Source organism: Tympanuchus pallidicinctus, unplaced genomic scaffold (genome assembly GCF_026119805.1).
Source record: "Tympanuchus pallidicinctus isolate F22 unplaced genomic scaffold, pur_lepc_1.0 scaffold1, whole genome shotgun sequence".
Taxonomy (NCBI): Eukaryota; Metazoa; Chordata; class Aves; order Galliformes; family Phasianidae; genus Tympanuchus; species Tympanuchus pallidicinctus.
The window spans coordinates 30,708,191-30,733,327 of record NW_026294618.1 but is presented as its reverse complement, the minus strand read 5'-3'; the positions used below and the strand labels follow the sequence as shown (position 1 = coordinate 30,733,327).

General features: G+C 36.9%; 1 protein-coding gene across 1 annotated transcript in view; it reads right to left on the bottom strand.

Moving 5' to 3' along the window:
• MEI4 (meiotic double-stranded break formation protein 4) overlaps positions 1 to 25,137 on the bottom strand; it is a 74,970-nt gene that overhangs the window by 39,244 nt on the left and 10,589 nt on the right. Inside the window, exon 3 of the mRNA XM_052694432.1 lies at positions 13,200 to 13,759. Coding sequence (XP_052550392.1) covers positions 13,200 to 13,759 — 560 coding nt within the window. The remainder of the gene's footprint in view (positions 1 to 13,199; positions 13,760 to 25,137) is intronic.

Below are 25,137 nucleotides of genomic sequence, written 5' to 3'. Positions count from 1 at the left end.
TTTTTTCTTTTTTTACCCCAAATGAATCCCTTAAACAGAAACAAGACTTACACGTTGTTTTTTTTAAGAATGAAATCAAACTCCTTTTTCTTATAAACTATGTATGTACTTAAGGTAATACAGCATATAGGAGATATATATTCTCATATACCATTACAAAAACCCATATGCTTTACCCAGAAATCATGTGCTCTCTTAAGCTTAGCACTACACCATATAAAGAAATGTCTCCAAGGGTGCAAACTCTGCAGGGGCAGCTCTTGGGCATTAGATGCCATCATGCTCTTCCTGCTGTCATAGCAAATGAGTGATCACTCTGCACAAGCAGAGCCTAATTTTGTCGTAGATAGACAAATGAACAGACAAATAATTTGAAATAAACAAGCTAAGAGATATGTTGGATGTTTCAGTCAATGGAGTTATCAAGAATAAACTTGATTAAATGCAAACTGATAGAAGATGCACTGGACTTTCAAGTTTAAACAATTCATTTGCAATTTGTTGTTTAACTGGCTGTTATTTAGGCATGTCTCTTGAACCACAAAATGAGTTATGTGAACTTAAATGAGAATTATGATTGCTATTCCTTTCTATTTAAAACAAATAAAATCTATTTTCTTAGTTTCCATAAATGCAATGTACAATAATTATACGCTGCTGTACTTTACATAACATACTGCTCTAGACAGCAACAAAACATTTAATATAACACTACTAGAATATGTTTTTCTAATGCAAGAATTGAAAGAAAAAAAATTAAATATAATGAATATAAAACTTTATACCCCTACAGCATTCAGTTTATTCAGTAGCACTTGCACAGTATCTGTTGAAACAGCTAACACACTGCAGATGGATATTCCTGACTGACAAAACAGTACTCTGACCTTGTCTTAACCACTCAAAAGCACTATTGCAAGTAGTTAATTCCTCTAGCCAGGTTATGCTTATCTGTACTCAGACCAACTGCTGTTTTTTGTCCATTTTGTTTGGCTATGAGTTTATGGGGAAGTTCAGGTTGGATATTTGGAAAAAATTCTTTTCTGAAAAGAGTGGTCAGGCACTGGAGTGGGCTGTCCAGGGAGGTGGTAGAATCACTGTCCCTGGAAGTCTTCAAGAAACATTTAGATGTTGAATGAAAGGACATGGTTTAGAGGGGAAATACTGTAGGTGGACAGGTGGACTAGATGATCTCTGAGGTCTTTTCCAACCTTGGTGATTCTATGATTCTATATATATTCACATTCTCAACTAAACTACCACTTAACAAGTCCGAATGGGACAAATCTTCCTGAAAAGCTGGAAAACAAACAGTTGACAGTCAGGAAGGTAATGATGAGTCATCAATGTGAACTTACAAAAGAGAATGCTCAGACAACTTGATAGCCTTCTAGGATTAGATGTCTAGCTGAATGGGTGCAAGGAGAACAGCGACCTACCTTGATACAATAAGACTTTCAACACTGTCCCCCATAAAACCCATTTCAACAAAATTTTGAAGTATTATGTATGAAATACTGAGTAAGTGGACAGTGTGAGGAATTAATAACTGCCCAATTTGCTACACTTGGGGAACTGTGATCTGAGGTACAACATTATGCCAGAGGCCACTCACTATTGGTATTTCTCAGGGCTTACTGTTGGCACCAAAGCTATTTAACATCTTCACAAGTAACTTCTGTTATGATGGGACAGACTGCACTCCACTGCAAGTTTGAAGACAATACAAAAGCAGAAAGAGTGGTAGACCTCCTGGTGACCAACAAGTTGAAAAAGCTAGCAATATGTCCTTATGACATAAGCCAACACCACCCCAATCTGCAAGAGCTGAAGCACTGCCAGCAGATTGAGGGAGGTAATCTTTACCCTCTGTTCATCACTGGTGAAAGGTGTTTGGAGTGTTGACGTTCAGTTCTGGGTTCTCCAGCAGAGAAGAAGGAAACATGCTGGAGTGAAACCCACAAAGATGATGATGAAAGAATTGGAACGTCTGAAACACAAGAAGCTGCTGATAGAGCTCCAACTACTCAGCTTTAGAAGAAAAGGCTTGGAGAGATCTTATCAATGTATATATCTGATGGGGAAAAGTAAAGAAGATGTAGCCCAACTCTTCTCAATGGTACCTTCTCAATGGTGAAGTGCCAAGAAGTAACAGACAAAACACAGGAATTTCTATTTAAATATGATTTAAATATATTTATTTATTTATATTTATTGTGATAGTAATCAGTGATAGAGGTTGCCCAGGGAGATTGTGGAGTCTCCATCCTTGGGGATATTCAGCGCATGACTGAACGCAGCCCCTGACAACCTGCCCTGACTGAGCCTGCTTGAGTAGGGAATTGGATCTTTCAACATCAATGAATATGGATTTACATTTTTGCCTTGTTTCAAAACATTACCTGCCAAGTCAACTGGTTCCAGTTTCTATTAAAATACTGCTACTACCAACAAAAACACTGCTAATTGTATCTTTCATTTTACTTAAAAAGCAATTCTTACACAAGCATGAAATCAATCAGTCTTTTAAGTATTGTGATGGCATTTAAGATGCACTGAAATGCTCAGGTTTCCACGGTTCAAGAAGAATACAATTTACAGATTTATTTACTTATTTTCACATCTTAAATGGATTAACAATCATTTATTAGCTAAGGTTTCTAAGAGTTACAACTTTAATAACACCTTACTAGACACATACATAGCTATTAGTCCTAGACAATACACTTTTGACTTTTATAAGCCTATGGAAGCAAAGAAGCACCCACACTGACTCATTATCTTCAGGCATATTTATAGCACAGATCTTTCAACTGTATCCCAGCAATTTATGGTGTAGAGACTATATTCCAGTACTGGTTCCCATTCTCTACTGTTCGCTTCTCCACAGAGATATAATCTCAAGGATATCACAGTTTACATTTCAAGTTCTCAAGTTCATGTACTACCTGAATATACACAGATTTCATATATATAGCCTGTAAGTTATTTAGCCTTCAATTCTACCAAGAGTACACATCCTTGAGGAAAGTAATAAAATACAATCACCCTGCTTTAATTTCTTCATGACTAAGGGTCAGCATGGTCACACTCTGCTAAAGCAATCCAGCATCTTCCTCCTCTCACCCGTTAATCAGTAGCTTTCCAATTACTTCCACATCAATAGTTGATGTAATGCCTGTTTAGCAGCCTAATACAACCAATTGGCTTGGCTATTATTTGGCCATTATGAGACAATCTCCCATTCACAATCTTAACAATCAAACGTTAGTGAATCTTTGCTATTAATCACCTCCTTTAGGTGCAATCTCCACATAAATACAAGAAAATTATAAAAGACAGTGAAGTTTTTCTTATCAGCATCAAGTCTTCATGCTGACACAGATAAATAATAAATCTCGACATTAAAGAAAATTCAGAAATTGTGTACATATAGCTTTGAAAATCTGCAAGATTAAAATGTTAAAGTTAAATGTTCCATTAAAAAATACCTGCAGTTATCACTAGAAGAAAAAAAAGAAAATGAGACCAAATAAAGGAATTAAAAGATAAAATGTAATCTGAAGACAAACTTCACAAACTAATGAGCTTTCACTAGACATTATTCAGTACTCCATGCTCCTTAGACAGGCAAAACTCATTGATTCAACTATAATTCAGAGACAGAAATCAAATAGCACAGCCTGCCTTAGGTCTGATAAAGTACTTTCCAATGCTACTCTTCCCAAAGAACACTCTCGAAAGAGAATCTTTCAAAAAAGAGTCTATATTCTTTCTACTTTGGCAAGAGTTACCATTTTCTAGTAGGAATTATGCAGGAATAAGTGATAGGGAATCTTCAAATTTAAAGCCTAAGCCTCTACTAAATTAAGTACATAGGGATTTTATAATGATGGTACTTACGGAACTTGAGATATGAGTATTTATGTCTCTGAAAAATCCCACCTGCTAGTGATTTATTAAAGAGCACAGATTCACTGTTGCATTTTGGTGTATCTTAGTACATTAAAAAAAAGGAGAAAGCAAAGAATTAAAAAAAAAAAAAACAACCCTCAGAGGCTGTATACATTAAAAACACACCAAATTTATATTAGATTAGAAAGCAATCCACAAATACAGAAGAAAAGCAAGACTTCATTCTTCAAAGTGATGTTCATATGTTGCTAATTAAACTCTAGAAACACTCAAACTGATAACAGTTCAAATAGTATGTAGTTTCATTAAAAATAAAGCACTTCCTCAGCTCTCAAATCTATCAACCAGACATTAAAAAAACAACAGAAATCTTTTAATCCCTTGAGTTGGTATAGATGCAATAAAACCTGCGCTGTTCAGGATCTCTCAGAAGTAGTCAGAAAACCAGATCGCAAATAAATAAACAAACAAACCGACAAAAAACATACCAGAAACAAGAAAACAATGGAGTCTGGTAGACGCTTAGCCCATAACCCTCATTCCACACTCCAGCTTCTACTCTCTACCCATGTTTCTCATGATGCCCAGCAACCTTTCCCAGTGGTTGGGAAGGATGTGTGTTGCCAAAATGAATACACAGTATCAACGTTCTGCTTGCCTCAGGCCTATCGATTTGGTTTCTCCTGCAACGTGCCAATTTTAAAACCCACTGGAAGGTATTTTTGACTTTCCACTGCTCTTGCCATGCAATTTCAAACAGGCTATAATTTTCAAAAGTTATTAGTAAGTAAAAGAGTGATCAACAAGACAAACAGACAACAAGCTCAAACTTGTTTCTCCAGAAAACTGGGATAAAAACCTTTAAATATGAGCTATATGTTTAGAATATATTAGACTTCAATTCTTTCAGTTTCAAAAAGTGAGTTTCAAAATTGTTAGTTCTTATGCAAGCATAATAATTCCTTCCTGAATTACATGATTCAGTGAATCTTGTGACTATGAAAATTGAACCTTAGTTTCTTTTTCAGCTGCTTACAGCTGTCATGCCCATTAACAGCACTCTTCTTCCAAACAACTGGCATATGTGGCAACATAAGACAAAGGCAAATAATTAAACAGGTATCGTCAAATTATGGGGTACTAAAAGCAAAGCAATATTTTTGCCTTTGAATTCACATTATCTTTGCACTATGTTTAATCCATCCTAACTTTCACGCCTAAATCACCAAGGTCAATTGAAAGTAATCACTTATTTGCAGAGAGCATTAATATGCCTTATCTTACTGTTGTGTTGTTTCTTTCGTTAATTTGATTGATGTCATTCATCTGCTTACTCTGTGCTATTTCTCCTGTCTTCCAAATCCAGGAATTTGTTACGTTATTGGCTCTGTAAGCTTTGCTGTGAACCCATCCTCTGCACTTATTCCTTTAAAATCTTGTTCATGCTTCTAAAACTCTTTTAAAACTTATTTTCTCTGCTAGGACAACCAACTTCCTTGCTGCAAGTTTCTTTTTTTTATATTGCAGTACCTCAGTACTGTTTTGCTGAGCTTTGGCTGAAAACCTTTTTGATGGACAGTGTGACATACAGCTTTGTATGCTATGGAGATAAACTGCTACCCAATAGCTTCCTCATAACTTTCTCTTAATTATAGAACGTGCCTTATTAGAAATTCTATAGTCACAATAACACCATCTTCAAGTCTTTTATTCTAAGCTTAGTTTTACTTTTTTCCATTCAGTTTAATGAGATAAAATCTTTTCTTTCCAATTTTGAATGTAACTCAAGAAAATATAAGACATAAAACAAAAACATCTTGTTGATCAGATAAAATAAATATAATAAACTCTGTTGTGGATTTGTGTGGTTTTTTCTTGTTTGTAGTGTGGTAATCTCTTGAGTTGTTGTTTTAAAGAAAAAAAAAAAAAACATTCCAAAAATCAAAGCATGAACTAGATAATCTTAAAAGAATTCAGGACTGTAAATCACAGTCAAATTTAACTCTTATTCTATCACAACATGGTAGTACTCATTTCCATCTTGCTTACAGCACCTCAGCCCCATTGCTTTTAGAGAAAAGACGTATTACTTTAGTGTGCACGAACACACAATTTATGAGTACCTCTGAAGACTACATACAAGAAATTGATCTACAAAGAAATCCAGCTAAATACTTAATACACTTGCAATCCTGCTTTTCATCACTACTTTAAGCAATGCTACATTGGCAGGGGTCAATATTTGAACCTTTTCCACGATTCATAAAGCAGGCATCTACACACCTAAATCATCCAAGAGTCTGGGACCAGTAAACACTGTCAACAAGAAAACAGTGTTTCTGTTTTCTTAACTTCAACAAACTACAATCTCAGAGCAACCGCTCATGTGAATGTGTGCTGCTGCTGCCCATTTTTTTTAAATAACTAAAGTGAGTAAGCTATTGATTATTTATAAGCAGCTCTAAATGCAAAGTCTTCCTTGTCTGCAAGATGCAAATTTATATTCCTCTCGATCCTCTCTTCTTAGATAGCAATGGTCAGAAGCTTGTAAGTGTACAGAACTGCCACCTGTCTGCTGATGCTGGGTGCCTGCACTACCCTAAAAGATGCAGAAGACACTAAGCAACAAGAGTGAGCTCAGCCAGAAGAGAAGAGCTATAGATTCAATTTTTTAATCTGAAGACTGCTTAGAAATAGGTACTGGATAAAATCACATAAAATCAGTATTGTTTCATTTTTAACCTTTAAAAAATATAATGTGAGCTGGTTACCATTAAGGAATTTTAAGAATGCAAATCAATGTCTCATTTAGTTGATTAAGATTCAGACAATCTCTGGAAATGAAAATGGATTTCTGATGTTTCTCTCCCAATCTCTCATTCCCCTCTGTTCACAACGTGCCAGCAACTTTGAACACCACAAAATCCACTAGAAGTGCAAAGTACCTAGCACTTCATTCATTGATTGAAGAGAACAGGTACCTTGTTCAGGGTTGCAGATTTCACTGCATAATTAAGCACTGAAAGTTATACAAGGAATACCTTTTGCAATTGGCTTTAGAGAACAGGGCTCTATAGAGGTTATTTCATTTCTAACCTATTTCTGCAAGAAAAACACTCATCCTACTTGGGCACACAAGTATTTCCTAGAGAAGCATGACAAATTTAAGCTGCAAGAAAAGCAAATAGGCAAAAGAACAGAGAAATTCTATGGTTCTTATTATTCAATACATACAAACATTTAAAAAAACTGATCAAAACTTCAATGCAGATTTACAGCAATACAGGCATTTTGGATACCATTAAAAAACAAAACAAAACAAAACAAAAAAAAACAAACAACCTCTGTCCTAATGGTAGAAAAAAAAACAATCAGCTAACTTCATCCCATAACTCTTTAAAACTTGTAGCTTTAGTTCATGGCGTATATCATCTGAGGATTTTTGGTAAGGTGGACAAAAGTCTCAGAGGCAGACAAAATTTTATTTCATTCATTCCTGTTCAGCTACTCCTATGATCCACTTTGCTGAAGTAAATGAGTCAGTCAATCTGGTGATTGCTTCAGACTGTAGCGATTTACAAGACAATGGACACTGATTACCATTTGACTTAAATAGCTCTCCACATAGGACAACAGATTGCTGAGAAAATTTAATTCAACAATCAAGTGATTCAAACATTGACTCTTACTAGACCATAAAATTCCAGCTACGCATTCTAATATTCATGTAAATGAACTGCTGTTCCACTGTGTATGCAAAATTCTCTGGCCAACCAGAACGCAATGTTTCTCAAGAGCCACGATACTCCCCTTTGAACTCAATTAATTTCAGAAAACTGAAACTCACTAGTTTCATACTTGAGAACCACTGGTGATATGAGAAACTATTTTTAATTATTACTTGCCCCTGAGCAGGCAAGATTTTTGTAAACCGAGGAGTCAAGTCCTGTCCTGGCAGTTGCTGACAGAACTTGCTGCAAACCATACTCATCTGGGGGAACTTACTGCCAGCTCCACATATTTAAACCATCAAAAATTATAAGCTTGCTCTCTACCTGGCAATTTCAGTCATTAATGAATCATTCAAGTTGTATCCTAGATAAGAAAGGATTTGAAACTTTGGTTCTAGTTCATGGTACTTTTTCAAATGCATGAACAAACTTCCATATATTTCATAACACAGTTGCTAATAAGATTCAATTACTTCCCTTTTTCTTCTTTTCGCTGTACTACATTTCCAACCTGGAATTTTCATCAATGTTTGTGACTCCTTTCATATAAAAGCATGAAGCGACTACCAGGAATTCTTCCATTTCCTTTTCTACTAAACATGCTTTTAGTAATATTTGAACTTTTGCAAAATTCTTCACGAAGACTTTTAGATGGAACATAAACAAGGAACATTAAAATGGGCAGCAAAGTTTCAAACAGGATACATTTTCTACAAACTGTTCATGTCTCAGCGTCCTTTCAGATATTCTTTAACACACAAAAAAAACTTCAAACAGCTACCTAGAGATAGAGTAGCCAATTCTCAACGTACAAGGGCAAAAAAAAAAATAAATAAAAAAGAAAATGGAAGGAAACAGCAAATAACATTTTTCATTTTGTTAAATGGTGCAGGCAATTCGTGACTCTTGACAGCATCTTTTGTCAGTATTGATGTGTTAAATAGAGCAAAGAAGCAGGAAACAATCACGGTTCACTGAAACGGGGCTCTTTTCTTTCTGGGCCTTGTTTGAAAGAGATTAGAAGAGTGGGGGTGATGGATGGGTGACGTATTTGTTGAACAAAACCAAGCACTACAAAATAGTGTAGCCTGAGAATCCTACACAGCAAAAATGCAGTCTGGAATCCTTCAAGCAACGCAGAATTTGCCTTCTATTTCAGTGATTTCATTCAGTCATTAAAACAAGAGGTCCAACAAACGGGCACAGTTCTCCATAAGGAACCCATAGTGAAGGCTAGGATCTTCTGGCACATAATTGAAGCATTAGCTACACTTCAAATTACACTATCAGCAACACCTAATGGAAGACAACTAGAGCAGAGAACATCAAGATGCTGATAAACTAGTGTGACATCACCAGAGATCACATCACATCGATCCTTTGTAATGCAGAACCCCATGGCAGTATATGGCCTCTACAGTGTTGAACACTGTTCAACTGAAGGAAGCAACACGAAAAAGTTCTCTCCAAAGTACTGAACTACACTCTAAATCACTTACCAATAATTGGTTTGATGATTTGCACAGCTGTATATACAAAGGATGTAAATAAGACATGTACAAAGTAACTCCATTTATGTTACATTGATTTGACTTTTAAAGCTAATTCCATATGCTATGAAATTATAGCCAGCTCAAATTCCCCACAGCAGATTTGCAGGCAGGCTCCAGGAAGCTTTCCATGTAAAAGGAATTCAGCGTCCTCTCAGAAATGCTCTGCTTCAAGGAGCTGTGCAAAACCTTCCCTAGAAACATGAAACAAACAGCATTCTGAACACTGCAGGAGTTTGGAATTCCCAGTGTCTCTGACTGCTGTACAACAGGAGACAGGAGTGTTAGTTCCAGTGCACCATGGAAAATAGAGTAAGTAATGCATCTTGAAGCTGGACAGATCAAAAAAAAGACAAAAAAGCAGGCACGGTGTACATTCATTTAGTATGATTCTGAGAAAGGGGAGTGAGATAGCTGTTGTCAATTCTCAAACAGACTGATTAAACAGAAGAAACATCCCTTTGCTTTCTATCTCATCAGAAGAAGCAAAGTTTCTACTCTGCTGGGGCTAAGATTATACAGCACAACTATCACGGAGCAAGGATGTCTGTTTTGTCAGGTACTGAGAACAGAACATTTGAAAAGTACAGCTGATGGCTCCCAGAACACAGCACAGTCTAATAAAGGTTTCTTTTAAGTGGGACTGCACTACTCTCTTTGCAACAAAGCAGGACTTGCAAAGAATCTGTCTAAATAGGACAGTGGCTCCGCTGACAGAGGAGTGACTCTTAACTGAATGAACAATTCGCACAGTGAGAGGTAACAAACACACCAACAGCAACACATTCACGTGAAACTCCAAGAGTCTCAGTGATGAAGATTCACAAATGGGTGATAAGAGCTTGATCCAAAGATAGCTGTGACTGTCACAAATTTCACAGTGTGAGAGCTCATCTGTACAAGAATTAGATACAAGATGCTCACAAGCTTTTCTGTGTCAGCACAACGGGGTTGTGTGATCATGCTGGCAGAAGGAGCAAAGATAAGTCTTCTAACAGATGATTTATCCTCAGCACATTCATTCTTCATCCTTAGCAGCAATGAATTAAGACCCCTTCTAGATACTTCCAGATGGCTCCTTGCAAAAAGACTGTTTGCCAGTTGTACATAGAGGGAGGGAGAAAAGAAAAATAAAAAAGGGAAATTCAAAAGGTTAATTGGAGTTCTTTGATTTTAAATGGTTTTACATTTTATGCAATATTTCCTTTTACTCTACCTCTTTATCTTAAATGAAAGATGTTTTTTCTTTGCTTTGTGTCTATCTGTAGTTTCAGGTCAAAAATTCTATCCAAAGTGCACATCTTTACGCAACTGAATCCAGGCAGAGAAGCTCTAGGTAAATGTCTTTCTGGCTCCTGAAGCACTTCCAGTGCTTTATAATTAGAAACCTCCCAAACAATGGGACTCGGTAGTTAAAGCAAGTAATCTTACTGCTGTTTTTCTTTCTTTACATCTAATGCAGAAATAATTATCTTTCCTACGATTCTCAAAGGTTCTTTTAACGTTATTTAATTCACTCTAAAAAACGCCAAGATTACTTCTGAAGATGAGGCATTCAGCATAATCCACAGCCATTTGGGTCTTTGTTCACTTTTTGAAGGTGTTTCGTTCAGCTCTTTGTCCTCCTTGACAGATCCTGACAGTTTTATAGGTGAGGACAGCAAAGGGAAAGTTGCGTCAGATCCTACAGCTGCACCGATGGTTGGCTGTACAAACGCTTTTTGACAGCTAGTAGGGTTAGATTCAACACAGTTCGTAATGGTTTTATACTGCAGGCATTTAAGCATCCTCCTGGGACCAAAATTCATAGTTTGCCTCTCTTTTCAGATGACAGCCTCGTAATTAATGGCAATTTTATTGTAAACCTATAATCTTGATATTTCAATCACCATTTGAGTAAACAGTGATGATTAACAGTGAAGCATGAAGTGTCTCTGGGAGGTATCTGCTACACAGCACGTGAAGAATTATTTGTACAACTTCCACTACTTATTTGGAATTTATATGCTTATCTCCATTTTTAGCTCATTTTAAACAAATCAAAATTGTGGAAATATACTTTTTTTTTTTTTTTTTTTTTTTTCCAGAAAAATCTTTATAAACATTGCAGTTACCACACACATCTTCCCCTCTTCCTGGATATCTGGAAATTATCAGGATTATCCCTTAATTGTTGTCCTAGACATTTTTCAAGACTTTGAAAGCTGTTTGATTGAAGTATTGACTGCTGACATGAATGACTGTTCAGTCAATACTGCAGTAGAAGCAAGATATAAAACATCTCATAAAAAGCCATCTGTTTAGTGAAGTTATTCAGAGGAAAGATGCCACTTGCAAATTATGTGGGTATATTCCACTCTTCCTGAATGATATCTAAAAGCATGTTGCAGACTTGAAACATTCCATAACAATCAGGATATTTTCTCTCATTTAATCTGTAACATTTCTCCCTTACCTTCTCTTTGTGCTCTGTTCTCCCCCTGGATTCCTCCAATCAACAAATAATCCCCTTTTGGAGAGCCTCTCAGTTGTGCATCTAAAATTAACTTTATTTTCCATTATTTATAAAATTCCAGTTTGAGTGGAGGAAAGGAACAAGTGGAAAGAACAGACATCAACTATGAAGCAGGCCTCACTGAACTCATGTCTTCTCTTTGTATCCTGTGATCACTCAAACAGGTAAGAAGAGACACACCTGCATTGGCTATTTTTGATATCACACAAACATTAAGCATGCTGACATCATTTCAAGATACAGAGTAGGGACATATCTACAGAAAAAATAAGTATCACACTACAGTGACACTGAAAGATAAAGCATCCTTGTGTTAGCGACATAACACTCTAGCCCTGGAAAACGTTCGTATAACACATTTATTTTGGAAAGCTTTACTTTTTCTACCTCTAAACAAAATCCAGGCACATCCATGTCCCCTCCCCTCCTTTAATTTGGTAATGCTGTTCTTTTTTGGGTTCTGGTTGTTTGGGTATTATTTTTTTTAATGTTTACATTCTGAGTTACACACACACAGTGACCTAGGGATTCATTATAAATTACCACAAATGCACATTTGTATCTACAGGCACAGAAGATGTCCAACCTCTCATTTTGCTCAAGGCAACTTGAGAGCTCATCCTACAACAGACACCTGAGATCCAGGCAGCATTCTTCAGGTTCCATGAATACAAACTACATTTATTATCATGGGTGTAGATATGTTTATGTAGACACTACAGTGAGATGTTTAACACTCAAACAATTCCACCACCACGTCTGTTTAAAGTTATCCTAAAAGTCAAAGTAAAAAAAAAAAAATCTTAAGACAGACAATGAAACTCATACAGTAGAATTACTGTGAAGAAAAACTAGGGATTTTTTTTTTTTTAAACCAGATGATGAAACTTAAAGGGGATGCATAGAACAATAAAAAGTGATGAATATAGACAAAATGCTGCTTAGTCCTACTTGCTTTATGTGCCATGGATGTGCCACTCCTGTATTCTTTACTCATTTGTGGATTTACTTGTAAAACCCAACTGCAAATGTCTAGAGAGTTACAGATGTGATCTGAAGCAAAATAACATTTTATCTAGGTGCATTAAAAAGAATAATAATAAAAATTATATGGTCATTATTTTCTGAGTATTTTCTGAGCAGATACTCAGCAAGACAAACAACCTGCTTTTGTCTCTTTTCTTCTACCAATTTCTTTTAGTGCCTTTTTAACAGTTTAAAAGTCCTATACTTGGGAATAGATCAGAAGAATCTGCATGCATAAGCAGAAATTTTCCAACTGCTTTGCAGCGTTTATCATCTATACCACAAAAAAAACAACAGAAACAACCACAAAAACCACCCATAAGAAGTACTCTTCAAAATGTAGCAAGACAGTATTTTAAAAAGTATAAAACCAGAAGAGTATTAATAATTAATAATATTAATAATAATAATAATAATAACACTTAAGTGGTATAGAAAAGATGGAAGATGTTTAAAACTTACCCTATTGACATTGTTGTTTCTTAAAATAATCTGAATTAAATTTTTCATAAATTCTTCAAGCTTCCTGAAACACTTCTTCAGAACATGATTAGATAATTTAGTGTCAGCTATTAATCTGATCAAAACACAAACTGCCTCAGTAAGAAAACTTGAAACTGGAAATTTAGGACTGTTGTAAAAAACAGTTAGCCCATCAAGCAGCTGAGACAATGAATTGCATATAGTGAAAGAATCGTTCTCAAGCTCTGTGAAGTCTGCTTGCAGCATTCCTCCTTCTGACAGTTTTTTTATTTCAAGCAGATGTTGAAAAAACTGCACTGGGACAATCAAAGGTTCCTCCTTGCTAGAACAGCAAAAATTCAGTGAGGGAACTATTTCCAACCAGTGTTTAGATGTGTCGGCAGTATGCTCAAGGTCTTGGAAATCAGAAGCTGTCCCTAAAGACTCGAATGCATAGTCATTAGACACATCACATCCAGAGTCCTGTAACTGGCTTGAGTAATTCACTGGATTTATACGTTCCTCATCCAGAAGAGTTTCAGCAGAGGCACCTGGCTTTCCTGAAATACAAATGTGAAAGTTACATTTATGTGTAGTTAAAACATTTATATACATCAAAAAAGTATGCCCTATTTCTGCCTTCCTTCTGCTTCCATGCAAAAATCACATGATATGTGCCTGCTGCCCAAGAACTACTCATGACTGACATTTAGCTGCTGTGGAAGGTGATGTTTTTCAAGTCAAAACTATCAGGAAGTAACACATTTGTGAACCAGATATTTCATGCAGACAGTAGTATAACAATTCTGAGTTTGAGATTTCTGATGGTTCAAAGTATTCACAGGGATAACTGAAGTGGATATCAAATAGAACATTTAAGCGGACGTTTATCTGTACCACCACTGATTCCCAGGAAAGGAAATGCATGTAGATTTCTGCCTTCCAAAACATTTTTCACTACTTTTATTCTCATTAATTCAGGGTGTTAAAAAAAAAAAAAAATAGAAAGGACTTATTACTGTAACTGTATTAAATAATATTTTCTCCTTTACCCACACTCTTTTGCACTAGGCCAGGTAAGAAATTCTAACAGAGTCAGAGTTGAACAGAACATTACACTTGAACTTATTATTATTTAACAAAGAAAATTACACAAAAATCTCAATTCTATTTTACACTTTCTTCAAAAACATACAAACTGTATTTCAGATGGCATTTATTACATTTGCACTGCTAAGAAATTATTTTACTTAGAGTAGTGTACAATCTTTATCATTTTATTTCATCTTAGATGAAATTGATGCCTCGGTGCATAGAGACAGATGACAAGAGGCTCTGACTGTGCTACATCCAGCCTATGGCAAAAGATTACTTTTAAAACGTGCAAGAGATATTAGAGCAGTGAAGTGGAAAAACAACACACGTGATCATCTCAGTGCTACAAGACAAAACTAGAGCCCTGTCTGCTCAACCTCTTGCTGTGCCCCATTTACCAGAGCAGTCACACACGGTCCACTCAATTTTAAACTGTTTACATTTTCCACAAGCAATAACGTACCCTTCTGAGTCTGCATTCCCAAATGAATTAAAAATATATAAATGGTTTGGCAAGTAATAACAGCATATCACAACGCATTTCAAAGCATCCATGACAAATTAATAAGCATTTTTAATATTGAAAGCATCACATGACAGCAATCTGCTATATTCCATATACTACTGAAAAAACACTATTGCTTAAAGTTTATAAAGATTTAATTAAGTGCACAGTTTCAAACTGAATCCTGACCATGACTTCAGTCACTAAAAACATACTCTGATACTGAGTTTCAATCCTAACAGCACTGCTTCTGATTGATAGAAAACCTGTGGGTTTGTTTCAGGGAACGAAGACCATTGTGTCCAACCACCTGACCACGTCTAACAGGGCTGATCAAAGAAGTTACAGCACGTTATCGAGGGCATTGTCCAGATGTCTCCTGAACACTGACAGGTATGGGACAACCACCACCTCACTAGGAAGCCATTTCCACGTCCAACCACCTTCAGAGTACTGAAATTCTTCCCTATACCTAACACGAACCTTTTTTTTTATATATATTAATTTATTTTAGTTTCATGCCCCTTTAACATTCAGACAAAGCCCAAACTGAACGGCACCAACTGACTCACAACGAAAGGCCTAACTGCAGGGAAATCAACTGACATTTTCAGAAGACAGAAGAAGCAGAACCTGGGATTTTAGATATTACCAAAGAGTTTCCAGATGCCCTGCAAACCAAACTCAGTAAGCAAGCAAACAAGAAAAGCACTCTTGGCACAGTCTGAGTAACAAAAACAGGTATCAGTCTTTCATGTCCTCTCTCCTTATTGCTTCGAGCAAAAGATACTCCAGAAAGAAAAACAACTTGAAAATTCTTTTTCCTGCTGCTGAAAAGCTCTTCTATGGAACCCATCTAGTCATAGGTCCTCCAGTCTAGGTCCTAGAGGATCACTAATGAATATTTTGTTCAGTTCTTAGTCCCATGGGATAACATGGAAACTACTTATGGGGACATAACTCCAGGAGTTCAAAAAAGCAAACCACAGAAGTACACGAAAATAATGTTTAAGGTTTTTTTAATTATCTGAAGGAAAAAAAAAATAATGTGAAAGAAAAGAGGAAGAAAAAGTATGATGAGAAGAAATTAACAGTGCATAAATATATGTAAGAACCAAGCACAAAATCATCTCAAAACCAAAGATGCAGCATATACAACAAAATACTCCTACCAGCAGGAGACAAATATTGCATTTGTGCCTCAGCTTCTATTCACTGAAATAGAAAACTTCTCTGTCACGATCAGCTTTCAGAAAAGTGTTACAGTAAGGCCCCAGTAGCAACACATTTCCAGTTCCATTAATACAGAAAACACTTTAAAAAATGTTCGGTGATTTATTTTTTCCAGTTACACGGAGAGCAATGAGAAGCTATATTTAAAATAAATAAATAAATCACCAAACAGGAAATGAGATTCATGATTTCCCTCAAAATGTCTAAACAGCATTTATTTCTTGAAAGGAGGAAAACTGATCACTTCATACGTACCTATCATTTAAATGTGAAAATAGTCTTGATGTTCACACCATGTAGTTATCAAGTATATAAAAAAAAAGAACAGTATTAAGCCTGTCTCACAGTAACAACAATCTTTCAGTGGCAATTTCAAGAAAATGTGACTATAAAAACACTGAAGAAACAAAAAATACTGAGCATTATACACTAATCACAAAATTATATATTGCTTTTATATAGGTAATGAAATATTTGTTCATGAATAATTTATAGTCTCCTTAAAAATGTCACATCATATCAATGAAATATTTAGACTCTCAATTCCCTTTTAGGACTTCAGCTTTTTCACATACGAAGATCCTGAGCTGAATACCACAATTATGTGCTCACCAGATAAAGCAAGGTGCTGATACAAGAAAAGCCTTGGGGTGCAAAGGCTGAAGAACTGGCACCCTACTACACATATCCACCACTGTGGAAACCATCCAGCCTGAAAATCAGCAGCTGTTCAAGGAACAAGAATGTGACTTCTATATTGTGAGCAGTGTGTAAGTAAGGTTGAAGAAACCCTGTGAAACATGCAACGTGAAAATGCAACATATAGCTGCTGGACCACAGGGCACAGTGGCTTTTATGACAGAAGTGTGATGCCAACCTGTCTTATGGTCAGAGAAAGCGGAGTTTCCAGCTACTCTTGAGAAAGAAGAGTTCTCTTAACACCAAATCCACCCTACCCCTGGAACAAATTCTGTCACTTCTGAATAGTTACTTTACCAGAGACACCACGGACAAAAAAGAGAGGAGTAATCAGTTGCTTAATCTGTACAGGAAAACCATTTGTTGCCAGAGTGCTTGCAGCCAGAAATGCAGTCATAAGGATTCTCAGAGATCAGAAGAGACAAAGGAACGTTCATAGTTCTTCCTACCCAATAAGAAAGGCAGCATTTGTAACAGAAGGATGGTGGTGGAAGACTCTCTCTCAAAGGATAGGCTTGAAGGTGGCAGATGTAAGAAAAACAAAGAGAAAAGACCACTGGAAATATGCAAAGTAAAAAAAAATCAGTGCAGTTTCAAGCATTTGGCATTGTCTTTATTCTCTTTCTTGTGAGTGCACATAGATTAACACAAAGCTTGCTTGAAATGTGCACAGTTCACTTACAAAAACACATTAAAATCAGACTAACAGTAATGTTCAGAACCTTAGAAACCCCTTTGTTGACACTGCATTCTGCTTCCAAGTGTTCAGTCAGTAGCTTCTAAATGGAGATGAAATATATGAAACAATTTGTATTTCTTTCAACTTTCCACTTTTGGATTTTTCAGCACTCTTATTCTGCATGTAACTTTCACTGATGGATCTGCTGCAGGTGCACTTTCCGTGAGCAGTGAATCAAGTTTGTTCTCCTCATACATGAACATGTTTTAATTTTCTTCATAGGCTTGTTGTTAATGCCTGTTTCTGTTTTGCTGTTTTTATTATTAATAAAGCTATTTGAGGGGGAAAAAAAAATCTGTCAAACTTCTATGTGGTTAGCACACCATGTCCTGATCTGGAACCAAGGTATAATTCTGTATGCATCAAATTTTCTTCAGATCTCTCACATATTCAAGCTATTATTATTTGAATAGTTCGAAGTAATAGTAATAATAAGCTTCCAGGATTCTTCTAAAGAAAAATTTTTAGAAGACCTGCGTTCAAAACTTAAGCATTTCTGTGGATTTTATACCAGCTTGGAAAACTCTTCTGTTAAAAGCTAAGGTATTTTAGGTTGACATGCTTCATGTTACCCATGAAGACTACCTATATGAACTGTAACTACAGTATAAGGTCTTATTAAAAATAGCTTACATCTTCAAACAAACTTAGCTGCTCCAAGTGACAAATATCAGCCAGTACACACAGCAATCCTCTGGCTGTGACTTTATTAACTGGAATACAGCTCCAGTTATTCTTTATGACCTTACAAGGTTGAAATACTCTCCTTAAGAAATCACTTGGGTTATACATTTCTAAAAATATATATATTTTTAAAACAATGCCAATGTTTGGCATTTATGTTTACATACTCACCCACTCCTTCCCAAAATAAAAAATAAAAAAAGAAGAGCTAATAGAGGAATTTAAACTTAAGTTTCAGTTAAGCTAATTCTGTCCAGGGAGGCTGTACTTTCTTTGGGGATATTCAGAAGCTGCGTGGACATGGTCCTGAGAAAGTGGTTCATGATGGCCCTGCTTGTGCAGGTCAGGCTAGGTGATCTCCAGAGGTCCCTTCCAACCTCAGCCATTCCAAGACTTTGCCTTTGATGAGAACAATCTGACTTATTCTTAGCTCTTCATAGTAGACTTACAAGCAAGAGAATCCCAGTTGCCATGGCAACACTTTAAAACTTGTTTTTACTATATGCATTTTTTCCCAGTATTATTTTTCTGTTTACCAAAAGAAAGGAATTATTAATCCCACTTGCTTGCATGAGCTTCAGTCCTAAAAATTACTGTGCACCTTATCAGGAACTTGACAAATACAAGAAATGCACGTGATAACCACAAACACTTTGTCTTGCTGGGATAATTGGTTTGTTTTCACTTCTAAGGGAGTTTGTCATACAGAAACTTGGAAGGAAAAAGATGCTTCTTGAATCCCATCGCTCCAAGTATGTGTTTAGGACAACTGTAGCAATTCTACCTGACTAGACAGACAGCTTTCAAAGAGAAAATTCTACAACCCAAATAGACCTGCAATACATGGAAGGAGCAGTACTCTGAAATTTCAGTGAATGATTATGCCCCAGCTGGTGCTTTTTCCAGATTGCAAATTCACTTATTATCTTGAAAAGGCCTCAGCTCTCCTTAAGTTCCTCACTGTGTCACTACTATTACAGGGAACAGATTTATCTCATCATCTTATTCCAAAAGCCGTGTTCTACACTAAGCACATTTTAACCTCAATGTTGTCACCTCATATCTGTTTTTATTGTCCTACTCTCCTCCTTAAAATACTTTTATGATTCTAAGACAATTTGCAATGCTGCCCACTTGCATTAGTACTGCTGGTAGAAGCACAAGAGTACACTAATGTCAACTGATTGTTCATTACTGCAGTACTGTCTGCATTAGAGAAAGTTAACTGCTGACATGGTGCTTAGGTAGACTGGGCTCCCCTTATGGATCTGTATGGACAGAAGGCCACCTTTGTCACTGGGGAGGGAAGAAAAAAAATCTCTTCATACCACATCCCTAAACATGAAACAAAAGTAAACATATCTTTTTTCCATAGCAACAAACTAAACATTGACTTCTGCCCAACAGGAAATCTTCTCACATTAGAAGTAGTAATTTAGGGAAAGAAAGAAGCCAAAGATGCTCCACTAAAGAGGAACACTTCTTTCCAAGATTCCAGATATATTCACTGAGAAATATGCAAATGTTTTGGTCTGATCTGAATTCACCTAATTGTCTTCTCTCTAGAAAGAGATGGGGAGGGGAAGCAAAAAAATAAATAAATAAATAAATTATATATATATATATATACACACACACATCAATTATGTTCTCCCACTGCTCTTGTTAATGTAAGCAGGAAGGGAAAGGTGCTATTTAAGCTATTGGGGCTTTAAGCTGAGCACCCAGAAGTTCTGTCACTATCTGCTGGGCAAGAAATACTCAACCCAAGGAAGCAGAAAGGGAAGATACAGCTGAACTCTGTCTCAAAACAAGCATACTTACGTGGAGTTCTGTAAAGTTTATCAGTTTCTACTTCAGATCTGGCTTATTCTATTACTGTATGAATCTGGTTTTGCAGAAAGAGTAACTCACAGCAAGAAGAAAATAGACTGAAGCATCTTCATTCATACTAATCTAGGAAGAAAACTGCTTTCTTTTTCCACAGGTACAGCTAAATATCTTGAGAAACAACTAAGTAAACAAGCTAAAACAAGGGATACAAAATGTTTTTTGTCCCTATTTCTTATTCCTTAAAGAGGTAAAAACTGCCACAAAAGTCTTGGCGCAGTAAGCAGAAATCAGGGAACAAAATCCTGAAAAGTCAAATGCAACCTCAAGAAACAGCTGAAAAAAAAAAAAAAAAAAAAACAAAACCAAAAAACAGTCATGTTGCTCACATACAGTGAATGAGAATTCAGCTTCTACCTTCACACACAGGCACACCACAGAAGGATGTGCTGGCAACTACATGCTACAGTTGAAGCTAAAAACACAGGAGGGAAGATGAAGACCTTCTGTAAGCGATACAAGAAAGGATGAGTAAAATAATATTTAAAAAAATAGAGGAAAAATCCTTATTATTAATTTTTATTAAAGAAGCAACCAGTTCAGTAAATTTCTGTCCCCTGCATAAAAAGGGAATAATATAAACCAAGATTGATGGTGAAGATAAGCAAAACAAAAGACATGCGCAGTACAAGTTTTGCTAATATGTCCCGGATAACTAACTTGGAATCTGTCAAGTCTATCAGCCTAAAACAGTCAAAGCAACGTATCTATCTCCTCTAAATTGTCATTCCCCAGATATTTGCCAGGCAAGAAAGGGCTGAGTATTCCATTATGCCTTCTTGAGTTGCAGTAACAGCTGCAAGCTTTTCCAGATCTCTTCAGCAGAGGCTGCCAAGAAACAGTATGACTGCTGATTTGATGAATTGATCATGGTTAAGAATTTTGCTTTAGATGACAGGTGCTTCAACCTGTGAATAAATCAATCAATACTTTATAAGACCTTTTGTCTTTTCATGCAGCTCCAAAGCAAAGAGGCAACAGTGTTCAAATGTTTTGTTCTCATTCTTCAGTAGTGCCTCCTTTTCTACATCAAATTCTAATCTGAATCAAATGAAAGTCAAACTTTTTTTTTTTTTCTTTTAAACCAATAGGCATAGCTGTAAGGACAATATTGGCAAGGTGAAAAATAAACAACTACAAAGAATTACAAGGTTGGAAGAAAATTCAGGAGATCAACTGATCCAACACTCTTGGCTTCTTGCCCCATGTGACTTTTGGGCATCTCCAACCAGGAGACCCCACAAACATTCTGGGCAACCTGTGCCAGTGCTCCATCACCAGCACAGCACAGAAGTGCTTCCTTGTATTGTTGTGGTTTCACTCAGCAGGAAGCTAAGCACCACACAGTTGTTCACTCACTTCCCCCAGCTTCCCTGTGGGAGATAATTGAGGGAAAAGAAAAAGCAAAGTACAACTTATGAGTTGAGATCAAACTATTTATTTACTAACCTAGAGAAAAGGAAAAGGATCGTCATTATAACTATATTTACACATGTGCATGTGTATCATCAACATTGTTTTTCTTCTGGAACTAAAACATAGCATCATACCAGACATTCTGACAAAAAAAAAAAAAAAAAAAAAAAATCCCCCAAATTCCATCCCAGTTGAAATTAAGACACATTCAGAAGGAATCTCCTTTATTCCAGTTTATATCTATTATCTTTTGACCTGGCACTGAGCACCACTGAAAACAGCCTGGCTTTGTTCTTTTTACACCCTCCTTTCAGATGTTTCTGTACACTGATGACATCCCCAACTCTCTCAGCCTCTTTATGGGAGAAATTCTCTGGTTCCTTCATCATCCTGGTGGCCTTCTGCTGGACTCACTCCTGTCTATGTCCCTCTGGTACTGCAGAGCCCAGAGCTGGACTCAGCACTCGAGGTATGGCATCAGCACTACTGATGCTGTACTGTACTGATGAATACAGAGGAAGGATCACTTCCCTGTCAACACTTTGCCTAATGTAGCCCAGGATACTATTAACTTTCTTCACAGAAAGGGCTAGTTGCTGGCTCATGTTCAATTTGGAGTTCACCAGGAAACCCAGGCCCTTTTCTGCCAGGCTGCTTTCCAGCTGGGTGGCTCCCAGCATGCCCAGGTGCCTGGAGGTGTTTCTCCCAAAATGCAGGACTTAGCACTTGTTGGACTGCATGATGTTACATTAGCACAGTCTGTCACAGTCTCTCTACAAAAAGATTTGCTTTGCTTCTTGGATGGCTGACATACAAAGTACCACCATATGAAAGGGATACCAAAGTCCTTGCATTCAGAAAGAAACTTCACATGAAGTCAAATAAGTGTTTCCACACAGTCATGAATGCATACCACAGCAATGTCATAAAAAGCACATTAAAATGTAGCAACTCATACTGAAAAACAAATTAGTTCAGTAAACCATGTTTCTCCTCTTCATCCAGGATACATACACTTCTTAGGGTCTTTAGCAAGGTTGGATAAAAATAATTCAGATAATATGACTTTAAAAACAGGTATTTTTTGTTTTCTTCTTCAAGTGCTTGTACATCCATTCCATGTTTATCCTTAGATGAAGAAAACAACCATCACAGTTTCAAAGAGCTCACAAGTTTCCCACATGAAGGAAATAAAATTCCATAGGCCATCTCTAATAATCCCCGAAGCCTCAGAAAAAAACTATTATTATTATTATTCAGAATAGAGTGCAAGGAAGATTCAGCTGTAAGGTGAACCTTGGCTGAAAGACAAACTCTTTAGCTCTCAATTGGCAGCAGGAGACTAACAGTATCTGACTCTTACTGTGACAGTATTTTTGGTGACAGATTGTGAAACCCTGCTATTTTTGCATTAATAGAATTGTTAAACAGAACACAAGAGAGCCAGAAAAAAGCTGAGGATCTGAATTCTTCTAAAAGGTTGCACTGTTTTAGGCAGAAAGCCAAGTCCAAATACATGGCTGTAGAAACAAATGGAGGCAGAAGAAAATCCATGGTGTCTCTAGACACCTGGCACTAGGAACAATCCCATCTACTCTCAGCCCAAAGGGGAACTTCTCTGGTACAACATTAGGTAGAAAACTTGGTGTCTATACAGCAACCTTCAGGCAAACAGGATGGAACCCCATTTACACTACTTTCTTTCCAAAAGGGAGTCATGCTCCTTGTGCCTTCCTATCTCAGCAGTAGACACCTTTTGGCTCCTATCCAAAAACCTGAAAATCTCAAGACAGGCGCAACAGAGAAGAATTTTATTTTCCAGAGCAGAAAATTTCAGTAGTAGAATGTCCCTTATTTCAGGTAGGTTTTGCCCCTACAGATCATCTTCCTTTACAATCATCTTCCTTTAATTTTAGTTCTTGTTCTGCTCTTGATACAAATTATCAACTAGACCAACAGAAGAGCGAACAGAACTCACCAACTGATACCCTATCAGTTTCTTTACTCAAAGATAAGAGACTGAGCATGTCTCCAATTTAACCGTAGCTATGAACGCTCACTCAGCAGTCACGTCTGATTAAGAGTATCTTCCTTCCAAGAGAACAGATGGCTCAATTTCATTATCAGAAAACTTTATACGCCATACTAAGGTTGGAGGGAGGTGGGCGAGAAGAGGAAGAGTCAAATCACTCAAAAGAAACACCACAAAAGACAAACATATCAAAATTAGACTCCAAGAACTCGGAATTTTTAATGGTAAGGAAAGCCCTTGTGAAAAAATGTGAATGTCCTACTCATCTTGGACATCATGTGAGGTAGGAGGGGCTGATGTGAACAACTATAAATATTTAAAGTGTCAAAATGTTTTCTAACTAGGTTTACTAGCAGTGCAAACTGATTTAATCTGTAGTCTACTGACATGTTCTGCTGATCTCCCATCTTACAACCACAACTACTATTCATGTTTGGAATAAGTGGCAGAAAAGAGGCATATAAAGGATAACTAAATATGAATAGTTAGTAAATCACATTTCTAGAGAGTCTAGTGATAAAAAAAAAAAAAGTAAATCATTAAAATCTCTAAGTAAAGTCTAACACATTACCCCTCCCAGTTAAATTTATAATCTAGAAATCTTTTCAATCTTTTCACAAGGCAATAAAAATGGCACAGTTTTAATATAAAAGCATTCCAGTACCACAGAATCACAGAATGGCATAGGAAGGACCTCAAAGATTATCTTGTTCCAAACTCCCATCTGTCAACAGGGTTACCAACAACTGGATCAGGCTGCCCAAGACTCCATCCAACCTGGCACTGAACACCTCCAGGGATGGGGCACCCACCGCTTTTCTGGGCAACCTGTGTCAATGCCTCACTATCCTCTAAATAAAGATGTTCTTCTAACATCCAATCTAATTCTCCTCTTTTAGCAGAGAACTATTCCCTCTTATCTTGTCACTATTAGCCCATGTAAAAATAAATAAATAAATCAGTCTTCCCTCTGTTTCTAAGTTCCCTTTAAGTACTGGAAGGTCACAAGGAGGTCTCCCTAGAACCTTCTCTTCCACAAGCTGAGCAAGCCTAGCTCCCTCAGACCTTAATCTTAGGAGAAATGCTCCAGCCCTATGATCATTTTCATGGCCTTCCTTTAGATCCGCTCCAACAGCTCTGTGTCTTCGGCTGGAGGTTCTAGACCTCAATGTAATACTGCAGGTGTTCACAAAGGCAAAGTAGAGCAGGACTATCACCTCCCCCTTGCCCTGCTGGCCATCTGTTTTGATATAGCTAAGGACACTGTTGGCCTTCCAGGCTTTAAATACACACTCTTGGCTTGCATCAAGCTTTTCACCCACCAGAACCTCTAAGTCCTTCTCCACAGGGCTGATCTTAATGCTCTCTTCTCCCAGTCTGTCTGTACACATCTGGGATTGCCCCAGCCTGAGTGCAACACCCTGCACTTGGCCTTGTTGAATCTCATTAGGGTCACTTGGCCCCACTTCTCAGACTTGTTCAGGTCCCCTAGGATGCTATCCCTTTCTTCTGTTATATCAACTGTACCATTTAGTTTAGTGTCATCAGTAAACTTGATGTGAGTGCACTTATTCCCATCACATCATTAAAGCCTCATCAAGTTTTCCATTAGATAACTTCCTTAAAAAAAAAAAAAAAATAATAA